Below are 15,023 nucleotides of genomic sequence, written 5' to 3' on the forward strand. Positions count from 1 at the left end.
CATATAGTTAGCAACTGTGATGGGTGTCTTAGAAGACACTTCATCCAGTTTCTGGTGTATGAATGTTTCTACTCTCTTGATATCAAGATTATTAGGGTTATCTCCCCAATATCTTTTATTAATTCAGTGGGTTGTGAACTAGTAGAGGCAGGTCAAACTTGCCACTTTACTCAGGAAACCTAGAATATAGTTTATCTACACTAGCTATATTGACAGTAATTCACGTACTGTATAAATCACACATGTAAAGTATATAATTCAGTGGCCTTAGTTATATTTATGGCTCTGTGCAACGTTCCCCACAATCAATTTTAGAACATTTTTACCACCCCAGAAAGAACCCCCGGGCCTGTTAACAGCCCTTCCATACTCCCCCTCCCCCGCTCTGACAGGCAGTAATCTGAGCTCCCTCCCCATGGATTGGCCTGTTCTGGACATCAGCTCTCTATGGAGCCTGGAATCTCTGGTCTTGTGTGACTGACCGCTTTGACTTGGCAGAGCGTTTGAGGTTCCTCCACATTGTGGCCTGTTTCTGCACCTCATTTTTTAACTAAATACTATTCCATTTTGTGGATGGACCTCTTTTTGTGAATCCATTCATCACTCGGTGGACGTTTGGGTTATTTTTGCTTTTTGACTATGTATTACGAGTGGCACTTCCATGGACATCCATGCACAGGTTTTTCTGTGGACACACATCCCACGTCTCTTGGTTACATACCTAGGAGTGGACTTGGTGGGTCACATGGGAGCTCTGCGTCATTCATTTTTTTTGAGTTGTTTTGAGGAAATGGCAGACTTTGCAAAGGGGCTGTCCCGTTCACATCCCAACCCAGAGTAGGATAGGCATGTTCTGTCTTCCTCACATCGTCACCAACATTGTTTTTTCTGTCCTTTTGATGACAGTCGTCCTAGTGGGTGTAAAGTTGTGAGAAACCTTAATATCTCAAAAATACCTTTTAGTGGTTGAAAATGACATAAAATTTGAATGAGTGAAAAGCCTAACAGAGAATGACACTTACCCGTGACTAACACAAAAAGCTACTGTAACTTTCCGGGTGTAATTCTCCAGTCTTTTTCTACTTTCTGGTGTGTACGTTTGTAATTTTCTTTTCCAACAGACGGCTCCTGTCGTATTACAGTTGTTCTCTGTCCGGCCTCTCGGCAGGTAATGAGCGCTTAGCACGTCACTTCCTGTTCTCCTAAAACATGGCTTCACAGGCTGCTGATTATTTTATCCCGATGCTCATATCGTTTATTTAATCAATGTTGAGTACATGGGTGGTTTTATATTTCTCACTATTCTAAACAATTTTGCAACACATTTATTTGATAAACGTTTTTAAATAGAACGATTACTAGTCCATTAAAATAAATCTAGGCATTAAATTATAGAGTCAACATTTGTGAGCATTTAAAGTTTTCTTATATTGTGTCATTGTCAGATGAGTCTGTGACGGGTGTACCAATGGACACACGTACTTAATTTTAGACAAATATGTGTCCTTCCTTGAGTCTGAGGAATTAACATCAGTCCTCAAAATCGTTTCTCACTGGTGGTCAGAGTTTCTGCCTTGTCTTTGTTGGCACTTTGTCCTCTTTATGCTGGTGCCTCAGATTGGATCATATATGTGCAGAGGGTGCCAGAAAATGTGTATATATTTAAATGTGCACTGGTGTCATTTTTTATTGTAAGGATTCTTGTGTGTTATTTATTTCCATCTAAAATTTTAGGCAAGATTGCTTCTTCTATAAGTACATTCTCAAAGAGTGCATTTATAAGTTTCTGTTACCAAATTGAAGAAAATAAAACAGATTATTATGGAAAAATTGCAATTATAGCACATACAGAATATAATTCTGCATATGAAATAAAGGGATTTCTCAAAGCACCATCTTGCAGAAGCTTCTGGTGGCGGGAGTTAGCGTGCTGCCTGCCCACTGGCCTCACGAGCGTGTCACTCCTGACGCCACGGCTTCCCACCCACCACTCCTCGTGGGGAATAACATCCAAATTAGCCATTCCTGCCACCTTCTCTTTAATATTATAGTTAAAGTGTAAAGAAATTCCATACAGGAAAGGTGGATCTTAGCTATTACATAAGCGGCTCTGTGTGCTAAAGAACTTGGTTATAAAATGTCGTCAGCTGTATGATGGTTTTGACTCATGCATCTCAAGTTCGAGTGCAACTTCACAACAAGTTTGCAGAATATTCAACCTTATGCTGAGGAAGCTGCTAAATTCAGTAACTAAAGTTTTTTTTTTTTTTTAAAGTTAGAAGCTTATATCTAATTTAATTTCACAGTAAAATGTGACATAACTGCATTGAAACATGTGGCACATTTTAAAAATTTAGATACATTAAGTTTATTTTTCATTCATTTTTTTGCCTGCAGTGTGTTCTTCCCAAATGAGCCCATAGTTTCGTGTTCCTTCCTTTTTGCAGAACGACCTCTTTACTTAAAAATACGCACCTTGGCAAGTTATTCCTCTTTGCAAATTCCTAAGTTCGTGTAGAGTTTATATAAAGCTCATGCAGACTCTTCTTTCTAAAAGTGATGGCATCTCTTCTGTGGTGATGAGGGTTTGTCTTTAATTTGGTGTTTTGAAAGCAGTGATCAGATCCCACTTTAAATATACAAAGAGTAGTTGTGACAACATCAGCAGCAGTCTGAGTGCCTGACGGTTGAATTCTAGTGACGATAAATGGTAATTCATTTATTTTGTTTTGATTGTTTTAATGTCTTTTATGACTTTTAGATGTGTGTACAATAAGTCTTTTTCCCCCCAACATTTTCCCCACAATTAGATTGCATTTTGAAACGCAGTTTAAGCAGGTAGATATCTATTTTAAATATCATTGACATGTTTTTTGTATGTCAAATCCAAGTTACTCAGATGTTACGCCATTTTGTGTGGAGTCTTTTGATCTGTGTGGCTCATTTTAGTGGTCAATTTCCACAGAAATAGACGTCACTCGGCAGCATGGAGTCCTACCCTCTTTCCCTTAAGAAAAACCTCGCGTTGGGTCATTATTGAGAGAGCCTGCTTGTCCTCTGTGACGTCTGTACACTTATTGGGAGGACAGAATTAATTGCTTTGTATCAGACAGCTGAATGGCAGATTCATGGTCAGTGCTACTAATTAAAGTTTGACTCTAAATAAACTTTAAACCGAAGTTTAAAATACCTAATATGGCCTTTTCCCTGTATTACAGGGAAAATACAAACCCTGCTGTTTAGCACCCAGGGCAGCTGCGTCTCTGAGAACCAGGCTGATGTGGGCTGTCCCCTATAGAAGGTGGCACATGGGGACACCTCCGCATCTCTCCAAAGACAGTGCTAGTGTTTCGGCACAGGCTGTTCACTTCTGAGTCCTTCTGGTGATAAAGGATGAGGCCGCTGCTATTGACCATCTGATGGGCATGGGGACGTGTGACTCTGACAGCCCTGATTCTCACCCCCAGTTGCCCCACGGGGCTGGTCCAGGTGCAGCTCACCTGCCACTCGGGGGCTTCCTTCTTCCCAGCTCTATTTACAGCTCATTCGACCTCTTGCTTCTGCTTCTGTGTTCGCCCATCTCCAGTTCTCCCCTATTGTTCTCAAAGCTTTCTGCCTGATAGAGTCACGAGGCAGTTTGTAAAACGTCTCATCCCACCTGTGAAGCCAGCGTCTCTTGTGAAGGGGAGGGGATTCTGAAGCCAGAGAGGTGTCCAGTGGGCAGGCCAGGAGCGGATGCCAGTTGCCAGGCGAGTGCAGTGGCCCAGGCTGGCAGGTCTGGGGGGCGTCTGGGCCTGGGCACATCTCATGGACTGGGCAGTGGACCGGGTGGGGCAGGGAAGGCAGGCCAGAGGGGACCCAGCTGCTGGGAGGAGACCCCAAGCGATGACGTTGCCATGGGCTATGATGGGAAGACCATGGGACGGGCAGGCATTTGCCCTTATTTGTTTCTGATACTTTTGTTTGTGAATAGCCAAGGCCAACATTTAGTTTTGAAGAAGTTGAGACAACTGTTTTATTTCCAAGTAACGTGTGAAGAAAATGTGTTCTGTTAGTTAAATGAGGAGAGTTGCTAATGCCATCTGGCGGGTCATGCACGGAGCGTGGGGTCCGGTTGGAAGGGGTGGCCACTGTGCCCTCACTCCACTCCCCCTGTGTCCCCTTGTCCCCTTAGTTGCTCCGATCTCTGCACCTCTGGGGTGTTTTCTGAGGACAGCAGATGTGTCCCTGTCAGTTCGGGGCTGGGCAGTTGTGAATATGTTATATTTATATTATGGCAAATATTTGACTCTGGCATACTCTCAATTTGACTAACATGAATGTTTTCATAGAAGAAAGTGATTTGAATAAAATTATAACTTGTGGGTTGGGATGCTCAATTATCTCCAATATGTTTATCCCTGACATTGTCTTTGTAACATTTTGAGAAGTGGGCTTATTTCAGATGGCATGATAAGGTAACGGAGGACTGGTCTGGGTCTCCACTGCATCCTGCTGCTCTTCATTGGCTAACACTGCAAATCTCTGACGTGGTTCAAATCCTGTTTACTTAGTCACAGCCCGAAAGTCCCATCCTTGACTTTACTCCTAGAAAGCGCCTGTTCTCTTTCTAAAGCTCAGCTCAGCGGTTTTCTTGTGTAAGTCCCCAACTCCCAGTGGTCATGTCCTGAGGGGGGCTCTCCGGCTGCTGTCCAGGGTCCTGACCCTCGTGTCGGAGCCCGGCTGTTGGTCCCTGGACCCCAGGACCTCCCTGAGGGTCCCCACCCCCTCTGTCCCTCATGTGTCACCCTCACGCATCATCGCTGCATAAGTCTGCCTGCAAGCGTGTCATGATGTGTCGTGTGCTCGGACGGGACTCAGGAGGCAGCCAGGGCTCACATCTCCCCACGTCGTGTGGGAGTAAAGACTGTTTTTATAAACAGGATATATAGTGGCCTCTGTGCTGCACTCCAGATAAACACGCCCATGCAGACACCGCCTCTGCATTTATTGTTTATCAGCCTTTGGCTTTTTCTATGAGTTTGAGGTTCCAGCTCTACAATGGCAGGCTCGGTCTGAATGAGCTCAAAGCTGCATTCCTGCCCTGACCACGGCATATGATATGCTGTGTGGTGGTACATGTGTGTACGTGTGTGTGCAGTGTGTGTGTGCATGTATGTATGCACATGTGCATTGTGTGCATGTGTGTGATTGCACATGCACATGTGCGTATATGTGTGCATGTGTGTGATTGCACATGCATGTGTGCATACGTGTGTGGGCATGTGTGTGTGATTGCACATGCATGTGTGTGTATGTGTGTGGGGATGTGTGTGAATGTGTGCAAGCATATGCACGCGTGTGCGTGGAGATGGTTTCTGGGATATTGGGGGGATGCTGGGAATGAGAAGCACATAGCTGCTGCTGTGGATGGCACGCAGGGTCTGGAAAAGGCAGCAGCAGAGGCTTGTGTCGGGGCTCCTAATGGTGACAGGTGTGGGAAGTGTCCGTGGGTGGCCTCTTCTGCAGGGAAGGTAGACGTGGGCACCACCCTGGCCTGGCAGTGCCTGGGCTGGTCTGTGTCTGCGACAGGCAGGTGGAGTGTGAGACGCTCAGGGAGGGAGCGGGACGCGAGGGGCTGCTGACAGCGTCTTCTGCAGGGGCTCGGCTGCTGTGCGTCTGTCGGACAAGAGGGAACCCAGGTGCCATGTAGACTCAGCCCTCAGGTGCTGTGTCCTTGAGCTCAGACACGACTACCTTTGTGGGTCAAGTGTGAGCCGTTTGAAAGCACACTCTGTCAAGTCCTCCGTGTCTGAGAGCACACTCGTGGGCTGGTGGCCGTCCCCTGGGGCTGTGTGCTGCTGCGTCAGAAGCAGAGATGGATGAGACCCCCTGCTCTCCGGTGGTTGGAAGCCTGGGGGTGCAGGCCCATGAGCAGGCGGGGGCTGTTAGGACAGGGGTGCAGGTGTGTTTTAGGAAGCTGCTGGAAGGGAGCCGCACACAGTGTATCAGCGCCCATGTCCTCTGTGCTCACAGCCTGTTGTTCTGTCCCCACTTGATCTACAGACTAAAACTGGTGTTGTATTGCTGCACGACGAAGTGTCTGGAAATGCCTACGCCGTCCGCCTGAAGCTGACAAAAGAGGTACTGACAATTCAAACACAGGATGTCATCTGTGTTAGTGCCAGCAATCGCAGTGCAAATGTAAGTGCCTCTGCGTCTCCAGGCGCCAGCGGTTGGTCACCGTGTCTCACGCTGATGAGTCACATGAAAGCCCTTTAATGTTGCCCGTGATTCTGGGCTGTTTGCTCAGGACGAGTCCCTGCCTTTGTTTAGATGTCCCCAGTGCTGGCTTGGATTGTCACAAAGCAAAACACCGATTTCACAGTTGTATCACGTACCCTCTCCCTAGTCTTACTTTCTTTGCTGATATATTTCATCTGAGTAGCTTCACGTAAAAAAATGTCCGCAAATGCCACAATGTGAAACATGACTCAGTCTCATTGGAAACTCAAAAGACATGATATGACAGGCCATCTGCTTACGGGAAGAATAATAACGTCTAGAGTGACATCCAGTGAAAGATAAATGGGTGTTTCTAGGGTTAACTGTCAGCTTTGTCCCTTTGCATCGCGACATAAGGAGGAATTTTACCCAAAGCACGGTGCTTGGTGCTGGTAGTCCCACTCCTGACTTAACCTGAGGTTTTCTGAAGAGTTAGAAAAATGTTCATTAGGTGTAGTTGAATACTGAATAAAGACCAGGGAAAGGCTTTTGGAGATTTTATCTCAAAGTTTACCTGGAAGAGGACTACTGCACATGCTCAGTATACAATGAACTGTATTGAAAACCACAGTCAGCTTCCTCATGCCCTCTCGTAGGCTTGAGTAACTGTGGACATACATACACGTATGTACTATGTTTAACATTAGTCGGTGGCCTTTCACTACTGTCTCCTCCCAATAATACCCACCCATCAGCTATACAAACTCACATTGAAGAAGTCATGCAGCTCAAAGTGAACTCTTTCCAGTGTGTTTTTGAAAATACCTCAGGAAGCACTCGCGTTCCAGTCTAACTGGGTCTGGGAGCCCTTGGTGGTTTGGTTTTGAGTCCTCATGACCTTTCCCTGGGAAAGAGACCAACTGGGCATTTCCCCCAGTGGATTTGCATCCTCCAGTCGGTCTTTCCTCAGGAGGCACAGATGCCAGTAGGTTTTTAAATTCTCCTGATTCAGCATCAGAGTGTAGAATCTGCAAGTTCATATCTTATTTAGATTCCTATCCCTTCAGATCAACATAACATTTTGAATGCGTAGAATTTCAGGATTTTCTAATTATCTCCTAAAGAGAGCGTATGCTTTGCGGTGTGAAAGAGAGCTTTCTCTCATCTGTCAGGGTTTTTGTTTAGATTGCTTTATATGTATAACTGTCACTTACATTTGCTATATTTTTCTAAATTGTAATAAGCTTACATTTGTGGTTTGAATGATGGGGTGGGAGAGTTCCATATGAAGAGAAAATTTTAATAGGTCCCCGTGTTGTATTTGGGACTTTAAGTCATGGCAGATACATAGTAGGGATGTATTTTGGAGACTCCCATATCCCCATGTTACTGTTTAGGGAATTCAGATTCGTAGGGAGGAAGTCACTGATCTGAGCTGGCCCCTGCTGACGTGTATCTGGGGTGCTCTCTCAGAAGCGTGTAAGGGAGGCGCAGAACCCAGCAGAGTGGCCGGAGAAATGTAAGTCATGTCAACACTAAAAATGCTGGATGGTTAGTCAATAGTAAGTTCAGCGAGGGGCCCAACCACGGGACCCAGCGTTTGCCCCCAGTGTGACCTGGATGGGGCATTTCAACATGGACATGAGGGAGGACACAGTCCGGGGGCTGAGCCAGCCAGGACACGGCTCTGTCGGCTGCTGCAGGAAGAACAAGAACGCCAAGTCACACCTTTCCTGAGTGACCTTGAAAACAAGATCTGCCCCCTAGAGGGGGCACAGCCAGAATGCTTGCCTGTCGGGCACTGGCTCCAGGGGGAAGAGGGACAAAAACAAGTAGATGCCCTAAGGACCCCTCCCCCACATCTGCCTTCAGGTTTGCGGCTGCTTTTACTCTGCTGTGTGGCACAAGGGACCTCATGCTGCAGTTTCAGGTGGTGTCCGGTCTGCGGGCTCCCCAGGTCCCTGCAGCAGCTGAGCACACTTCCCTCTGCAGGACAGCTTATTCCCACCTGGAACCCTGTTCTCAGTGGACGCCCCTGTGCATGAGAAATGCAGGTCTCAGATAGTTCCCCAGTGAAAGGGGGGCAGGAGCCTGCAGGATCCCAGCCAACAGCAAGGAACCCTGTAAGCAAGAGACAGCAGAACTGAGATGCCTGCAGAAGCTGACCCACGGGGGCTTCAGGTTGTGGGAGGTCAGCTTTACACTGTAAAATGCATGCATGTGTTATCACGTGTGAAGACACAGGAGTGGTTTAAAAGTGAGAAAGGATGAAGGGTTATAAAAGGTGATCCAGCACATGTGAAAACAAAGCAAAGGGACATCTAGAAATAAAAAACAACAACAAATGAAATCAGGAGCTCAGTGAACCAGTCAAATAACACGCTAGAAAGGAAGAATGTGGGCTCTGGAACAGACATGGGGAAATCGCAGTGGCAGCCCGGTCACTGGGAATGGGGCAAGCGGCTGGGAGACCTGAGGTGGGACTGCTGGTCGTTTGAGGGGCAGAGACCTCGGGCCGCAGAGTGCAGGGGGCGGGCGTGGGGACAGATGCCGTCCATCACGTGACTGATGGACGCCGTGGTCCCTGGTGAGGAGCCGGCAGGTTCTGGGGGAGACATGAGGACAAGCACTTGTTTCTCTCCAGTGCGGAGCCTATGCAGGCCTGGCTCATCCCTCCTCTGCCTCGTGGGAAGGTTTCCTCCGGCTGCCGTCACCCATCTGTGTGCTGACCTTAGAACTAGGTCCCGAGCACGTGAGCTCTGCGTGGACAGCACATCTCAGGCAGCCCTGACCCAACCTGCCTTTGTGCCCCCAGCCTCGGCCACGGCCCGTGTGCATGCCGGCCTCGCACGGCGTCGGCCCGCGCACCCGCACACCAGCACCAGCTTCCTTTCACCGCCGCTCCCACATGCGTCTTCTCAGCCGTGCAAAGGAGTGATTTTTGAACAACGGTGCGAGTGAATGAACGCAGAAGTGGAGGCATTGCAGAACTTGTGACTGAAGCTCCCTGAGTGACACCGAGTGGCAGCTGTGTGGTCCAAGCCACCAGGAGGCACTTACACTTGGCTCCAGGCACATCCCAGGGGTGTGTGGAACTTGGTGAAATCATTTTCAAAAATTAGGTTCATTGCTTACATAGCGAGTACAGTGAAGAGTATCAACAAACGTCCTTTAATTGGATGAAAGCAGTAAACTTGGACTAAACTCTCCCAGACAGAAGCCTTTGTCACACCTGCCGGGTGGTGGCCCTTCCTGGCGGCCTGTCTACCTGCGGCTCAGCGCGTGCACCTGGGCCTGCTGTTCTGCGATCCCGCGGTGTCTTCCCGCCGCCTCGCCCGCCTCCTGCTCCTGCTCTCGGGGGGGCAGGAGTAGCTGCCACCCCTCCTGGATGTAGCTTTTTACGTTGTTTGATTTTTTTATTCTTACCCTTAATGTTGATTATTTTATTTCCTGACACGCAGAGTAATGATCGATTTCCCATAAGATATTTTATCATTCAGCCAAACCACAAGTAACTTAGTAACGAAACAACTCTTTGTATTTTGAATTTGGCCGCTGTATTTATTTCAGTTAACCTTACTTTGCAATGATGTGTAAATTCTCTCAAATATCATTTTCAACCTGCGTGAAGTAAAAATGATGGCCAAATTACGCAAACCAAGCAGGAATAACGTGCAGAACAGTATCTCAGAGAACCAGAATAAGAAATCTGACGTTAGTGTCACAAAGTCCCTTTGTTTTGGGTTTGACCAACAGCATAGGATGGGTAAGAATTATCCTGTGTTAGGAAACAGCTCTATCTCCAAACATTCGCAGTCGGAAAACAATGTGGAGACAGCGGAGTCCTGTTGTCTGGTGCTGGCGACCAAGACGTGAACGTGAATGAAGTGTCAAAACATAGTTTTGGACTAAATGATAAAAAGGAGAATATTTTCTGAAGGACCTTATTTCTGATGTTTGTGAAAAAAGAGCTGGATTGAATTTGCAAAGAATTTACTGACTAGTAGCCGTAGATTTTGACCCTCATTCTCCAGAAGTCTCCTTTGATCTGATTGTTTTCTGGACTCGCTCCTTGGTGGGGGGGGCGGGTGAGCCCTGAACCTGGGGAGAGAAGCCTTCGAGCTGTGGGGAAATCACCCAAGGAGGAGGCCTCAGCGGCCACGCTTTGCTGCTGTTCAGCCTCTTGTCTGTTCGGGAGCCTCGCCTGTAGGAGTCCACGCCCCAGGTGTGCACTGAAGAATGAGTGCTTAGGTTCCTCAGAAAAGGCCCCTTGACAACGCTCGCCTGTGATGGGAGCACTGTGGACACTCCACCGGGGCTTCAGGTCATAGCGTCAGCTGTGGCTGGGCCGCGGGGCCGCGACCATGCAGGACGCGGAAGGGCAGGCCACCAGCCAGATGCGTGTGGAAGGTGTCGGTTAAATGCTGCACGAGTCTTGTTACCTGTTGATTTGTTTCACCATCCACTCATTTTTAAAAATCTTATTTTGAAAAAATGAAGTTGTTAGGTGTGAAAATGCTATCACTTTAGAACCTTAATAATTATTTAAAAATCTTCATTTATGAAAGCCTAGATTAGCAGAACTTTTCTCCCAGCTTCGAAATACTAGAATTGCTTGATACTTGAATAAGAGAGTTTTAAAAAATAGGAAAGAACAACTTTTCATAAAAGAGACTAAACCTCCTGACATTCTTATGAAACTTGATACTTTCAACACACTTCCCCATGATTACCTTACATGACCTCCTTCTCTGGGAGCTCCAGCTGCCATATCATGCCACGGACGGGACAGCTGAAACAGCAGACATTCATTGTCTCACCGTTCTGGAGGCTGGAAGTCCAAGCTCAGGCTGCTGCATGGTCCTGTCTGCTCTCTGGACGTGCCCTCCAGGCGGCCGCCTTCCCTCCCCCCTACATGGCTTTTTCTCTGTGCACAGCGAGCTCTGGGGTCTCACCCTCTCCCTGTGAGGACACGCGTGTCCTGCAGGGTCAGCGCCCACGCTTCTGACCTTAATTACCTCCGCACGGCCCTAAGTCCACGTCTAGTCGCGAGGAGGGTTATGGCTCCATCCGGGGATGTGGGGACACAGCTCAGTTCTGGCAACTTCCTGCATAGAGCACCGTTTATAATCCTCATTTTTCCAGATGCAGAAACTCAGTTTTGCAGAGATTTTAATGACTGGGCCAAATTTATGGAGGAAATTTCAGCAAATTATATAAAGTGAATATTCTAACGAATAGCTTTCTGTCTTAGAATAAAAGGTGGTAGGCTCTTCCAGGTCTAGTAACAAATATCAGAGATGTTTATGACGAGTCTGTCTTTTCTCACCTGTCAGGAGTGTTAGTCCAGATTTTTAGGGATGCAAGAACCCATTTTGTCACACGTGATCGTTTTCAATATTTCCTTTGAATTATCTCCCTGAGACCTGTGCATGAATAAAATGCCAGATTTAAATGACATTGTTTGGCAAAGTCTGTAGAGGTAGAAACACACTTGTTTCTTCTAAAAACTTGTTTTCTCTGATGTGCACTTGTTCTCAGCTTCAAATGCTTGTACTCACGGCTGAGATTGAGAAACACTGTTGGGTTATTTTGCGAAATCCTATGACATAGTAGTTGAGTTCCTGGGTAATGTGATAACCCAATTTTCCATCTTATGCTTCTCAGAGTTTCTCTAGAAGCGTAAGACGTGACTGTGTCACATGAGGGTCCCCATCCATGTTTCCTGGAGTCCCGCCGGGGGGCGTATCCTCAGAGACCAGCGGGTTGAGATGCCAAGCGTGGTAGGACTTTCATGTGGATTTTAACTGACGCACCTGGGAGGCTCTGTTTCTATGCCTGTGTCCATTTTCAGTGCCACAGATCGAGGACTTGAAATTGAGTCATTACTGCAGAATTTAAGTGGTGTCGCTTTGGAAATGCTTTAAGCAGTTACTTACATTTAAGAAGTGCATGTGCGTTTTGCATTAACTTTCTAGTAGTGTGTTTTAACCTAAACTTGGTTTGTTTTCTGAAATGTTTTAAAGCACAGAACTGTCACCCTTCGCAGACAGCCTGTTGGCGGCTTGGGCCTGAGCATAAAGGTATGAAACGCTCTTTCCACCCCACATCCCTTTCAAGGAGCGTCCCAGCGTTCACCACCCCTCTCCTGTCTTCCAGGGAGGCGCCGAGTACAGAGTTCCTGCTGTCATATCAAAAGTATTCAAAGGCCATGCAGGTAAAAGCCGCCGACGTGAGTGGGTGTGCATTGGGACAGCGTGGGAGGTGCCTAGGAGTGCTCAGCCATGTTATTTTTGTAGTTGTGTTGCCTTTTATCCGCTCTCGCTTCTCCGGATCCTGCGAGCCCCTGAGAGGGAGACTGTTGCAGTGTGTGTCATAGTCGTCCTGGGGGCAGCAGCGATTGGGCCTCTGAGCCGTGTTTTCTAAGGTCCCACAGAACAGGGTGGAGAATTAAAGGGGCAGGAAGAAACCGGCGGTGTTCTGGTCCCCTGGACGGGTTGCCGTGGGGCCTGGCGGGAGCTGGCCTTGGCTCATTCTCTGTGGACCAGATGAAACAGCAGCTTGGGGACGCCAAACCCACCTCCTCTGTCTGCACTGTGCTCGCTGTGGGGGAGGGACGTGAAGACGGGGTTTCTGGCCCCACTCCAGTGCCGGGTGTGTTGCTTTCCCTGAGAAAGGGAGACTTTCTGCTGTAAAAAATCAGTGCGTCAGACGGCGCGTGCGGCCGGCCTCTCCATGGCGTGCTCACCTCCGCGCTGCCTCCTCTGTCAGCTCCTCTCAGCCCAGGATCTAGGGGAGGTGGGGGATGGAAACGTAGGCCTGTGTGGGGCCTGAGCTGGAGACGGGCTCTGAGGGCAGCTGCTTGGCTCAGGGAACTCCTGACCCTGAGACTGAAGAGCAGGGCAGGGTGTTGTGACTGCCAAGGGGGGGTTCTGGAGCGATGATGCCCACTCTGTGATGGACATACGCTGTTTGGGGTACAGAGTAGGGAGCCAGCTCGTGCTGTCCCCATGTCCCCCATTCCCCAGCCCCCAGCCACCATCAGAGCACAGTCCCCGGGTGCCGGGAGCAAGGGCAGCCTGGGTCCCACCTCCACACTCTGCAGCTTCGCACCCCTCGGTCATCTGTCCTGTGGGTGCTCATGTGTCCGTGGAGACTGTTGACATGTGAGTTTCCCCACAGCAAGTTTGACTTCGTTTGTGGGGAAAAGAGTGATGTTAGTGGAATATTGCCACCGAGGTTGTGACCTTTGGGAGTTGCCACGATGGCTCACATTTCCCCCTTTTGAGCAAAGGTGCAGGAGTTGCTTTCAGAGTTTGCAGCAGATGGGACGGCACTTAACTGGGGTTGAGGGCAAAGGGACCATCAGCACAGCCATTTTCCTGCCACAGGGGGAGGTCCCTGGACTCTGCACCATTCCCGGGTCAGGAAGAAAACAGGGCACGTACCCCCAGACAATGCTCTTCTTGGCACACAAAAGCTTGTCACTTTCTAAGAAAATACAGCTTTAATTAAACTACAGGTAGCAGGAAATTGCTGCACAGGCCTCTGAATCAAATGGTCATTTTTTGAGGTTGTTAAAACGTTCCAAGCCCGCGTTGTGGCTCCACTGACTGAGGAGTCCGTTGAATGTCAGGTGTAATAACGGGAACTAGAAAGCTCACAGGAGCTCTGCTCCGGTGCCTTTCACGTAGGGCCTGCAAAGGGACGTGATCCCTCCTGGGTTAGGCATCTCCGGGCTGCCATCTGCCTGCTGGTGAAGACAAGGGAAGCGTCATTCCCATCGGTTCTGCTTCTTCCGTCTTGCTGACCGTCCTCAGTTCTTTTTCATTAGCATAGCTTTGATTTATGGATATAAACATAAGTTTCAGAAAAGAACGAGGACAAGGGAATAAGATTAACCACCAGATAAAAATCAGAAAATGGTTTTCTGCTCCGTTCAGCGAGCAGATGGAGTTTCTCTGTGGAGGGGTGAAGGGTGGGGCGGCCTGTGTGCTGCAGCAGACATGACAGATGACAGGGAGGCCGGCTCCCACGATGGCGATGGCACCTGACCCGTCTGGGGAGCAGACCATGCTGGACGCTCAGCAGTAACTGGCCTGCAGGTTCCCAGGCTTCTGAGCTCTGGCGTCAGAGCCGCTCACGCTCTGCTGAAACGCCGACCCTTCTCTCCTCTGCCGGAGTCACTGGAACTCAAACCCAGCAAGTCTCAAAGCGGACGCCTCCTTCCCTGCGGGCCTCCCCCTTCCTGTCGTTGGCACCTGTGACCCTGAAAGCCAGGGCCTGTCTCCGTGCCCTGTGGGTCACCTGTCCCTGGGCCGGAGCCCTCCCACCATCACCTGGTCCTGCCTGGGCCCAGGCTCCCGCGTGTCTTAGAGATGAGGCCAGCGTCCTCCTTGCCCCGGGCCCGCCCACTGCTGCCCATGTTAGAGTCTCAGGCGTCTGTGTGCGTCACTGCTGGGCTGGTGTGCGAGGTCCCTGAGAGCTGGGACCGGTGGCCCAGGACCGTGAGTGCATGGCCTGGACAACTGCTTCCCAGTCCACAGCCTGGAACAGGAGCTGGGGACACCCGCCGATCCCGCCATGGTTGGGGTACTTGCTGTGGGTGGGCAGGTGTCTCATTGTCCCCCAGGAAAGGCCGCGATGGTGCGGGAGTCTCTGCACCTCTCAGTCTCTTCTGTGGGGACCAGGGACATTGGCAGCCAGACGTCCACCTGGCACTGCACTTTGGGGTCGGGGGCTGGAAACTGGGAGGTGAAAGCAGAGTGTAAAATCATGTATTGCATCATTCATCCACAAACGTATCCGGTCACATTTGA

At 49.0% G+C, this 15,023-nt stretch overlaps 1 protein-coding gene across 2 annotated transcripts in view; it reads left to right on the forward strand.

Moving 5' to 3' along the window:
- Nucleotides 1-15,023, forward strand: part of SNTG2 (syntrophin gamma 2) — a 155,052-nt gene that overhangs the window by 41,061 nt on the left and 98,968 nt on the right. The window contains exons 2-4 of one of the 2 annotated variants that reach the window (XM_074331613.1): nt 6,046-6,183; nt 12,231-12,287; nt 12,364-12,421. In XM_074331613.1, coding sequence (XP_074187714.1) covers nt 6,046-6,183; nt 12,231-12,287; nt 12,364-12,421 — 253 coding nt within the window. The remainder of the gene's footprint in view (nt 1-6,045; nt 6,184-12,230; nt 12,288-12,363; nt 12,422-15,023) is intronic. The other variant, XM_074331614.1, reaches the window with a different exon arrangement.

This window comes from Rhinolophus sinicus, linkage group LG05 (genome assembly GCF_036562045.2).
Source record: "Rhinolophus sinicus isolate RSC01 linkage group LG05, ASM3656204v1, whole genome shotgun sequence".
Taxonomy (NCBI): Eukaryota; Metazoa; Chordata; class Mammalia; order Chiroptera; family Rhinolophidae; genus Rhinolophus; species Rhinolophus sinicus.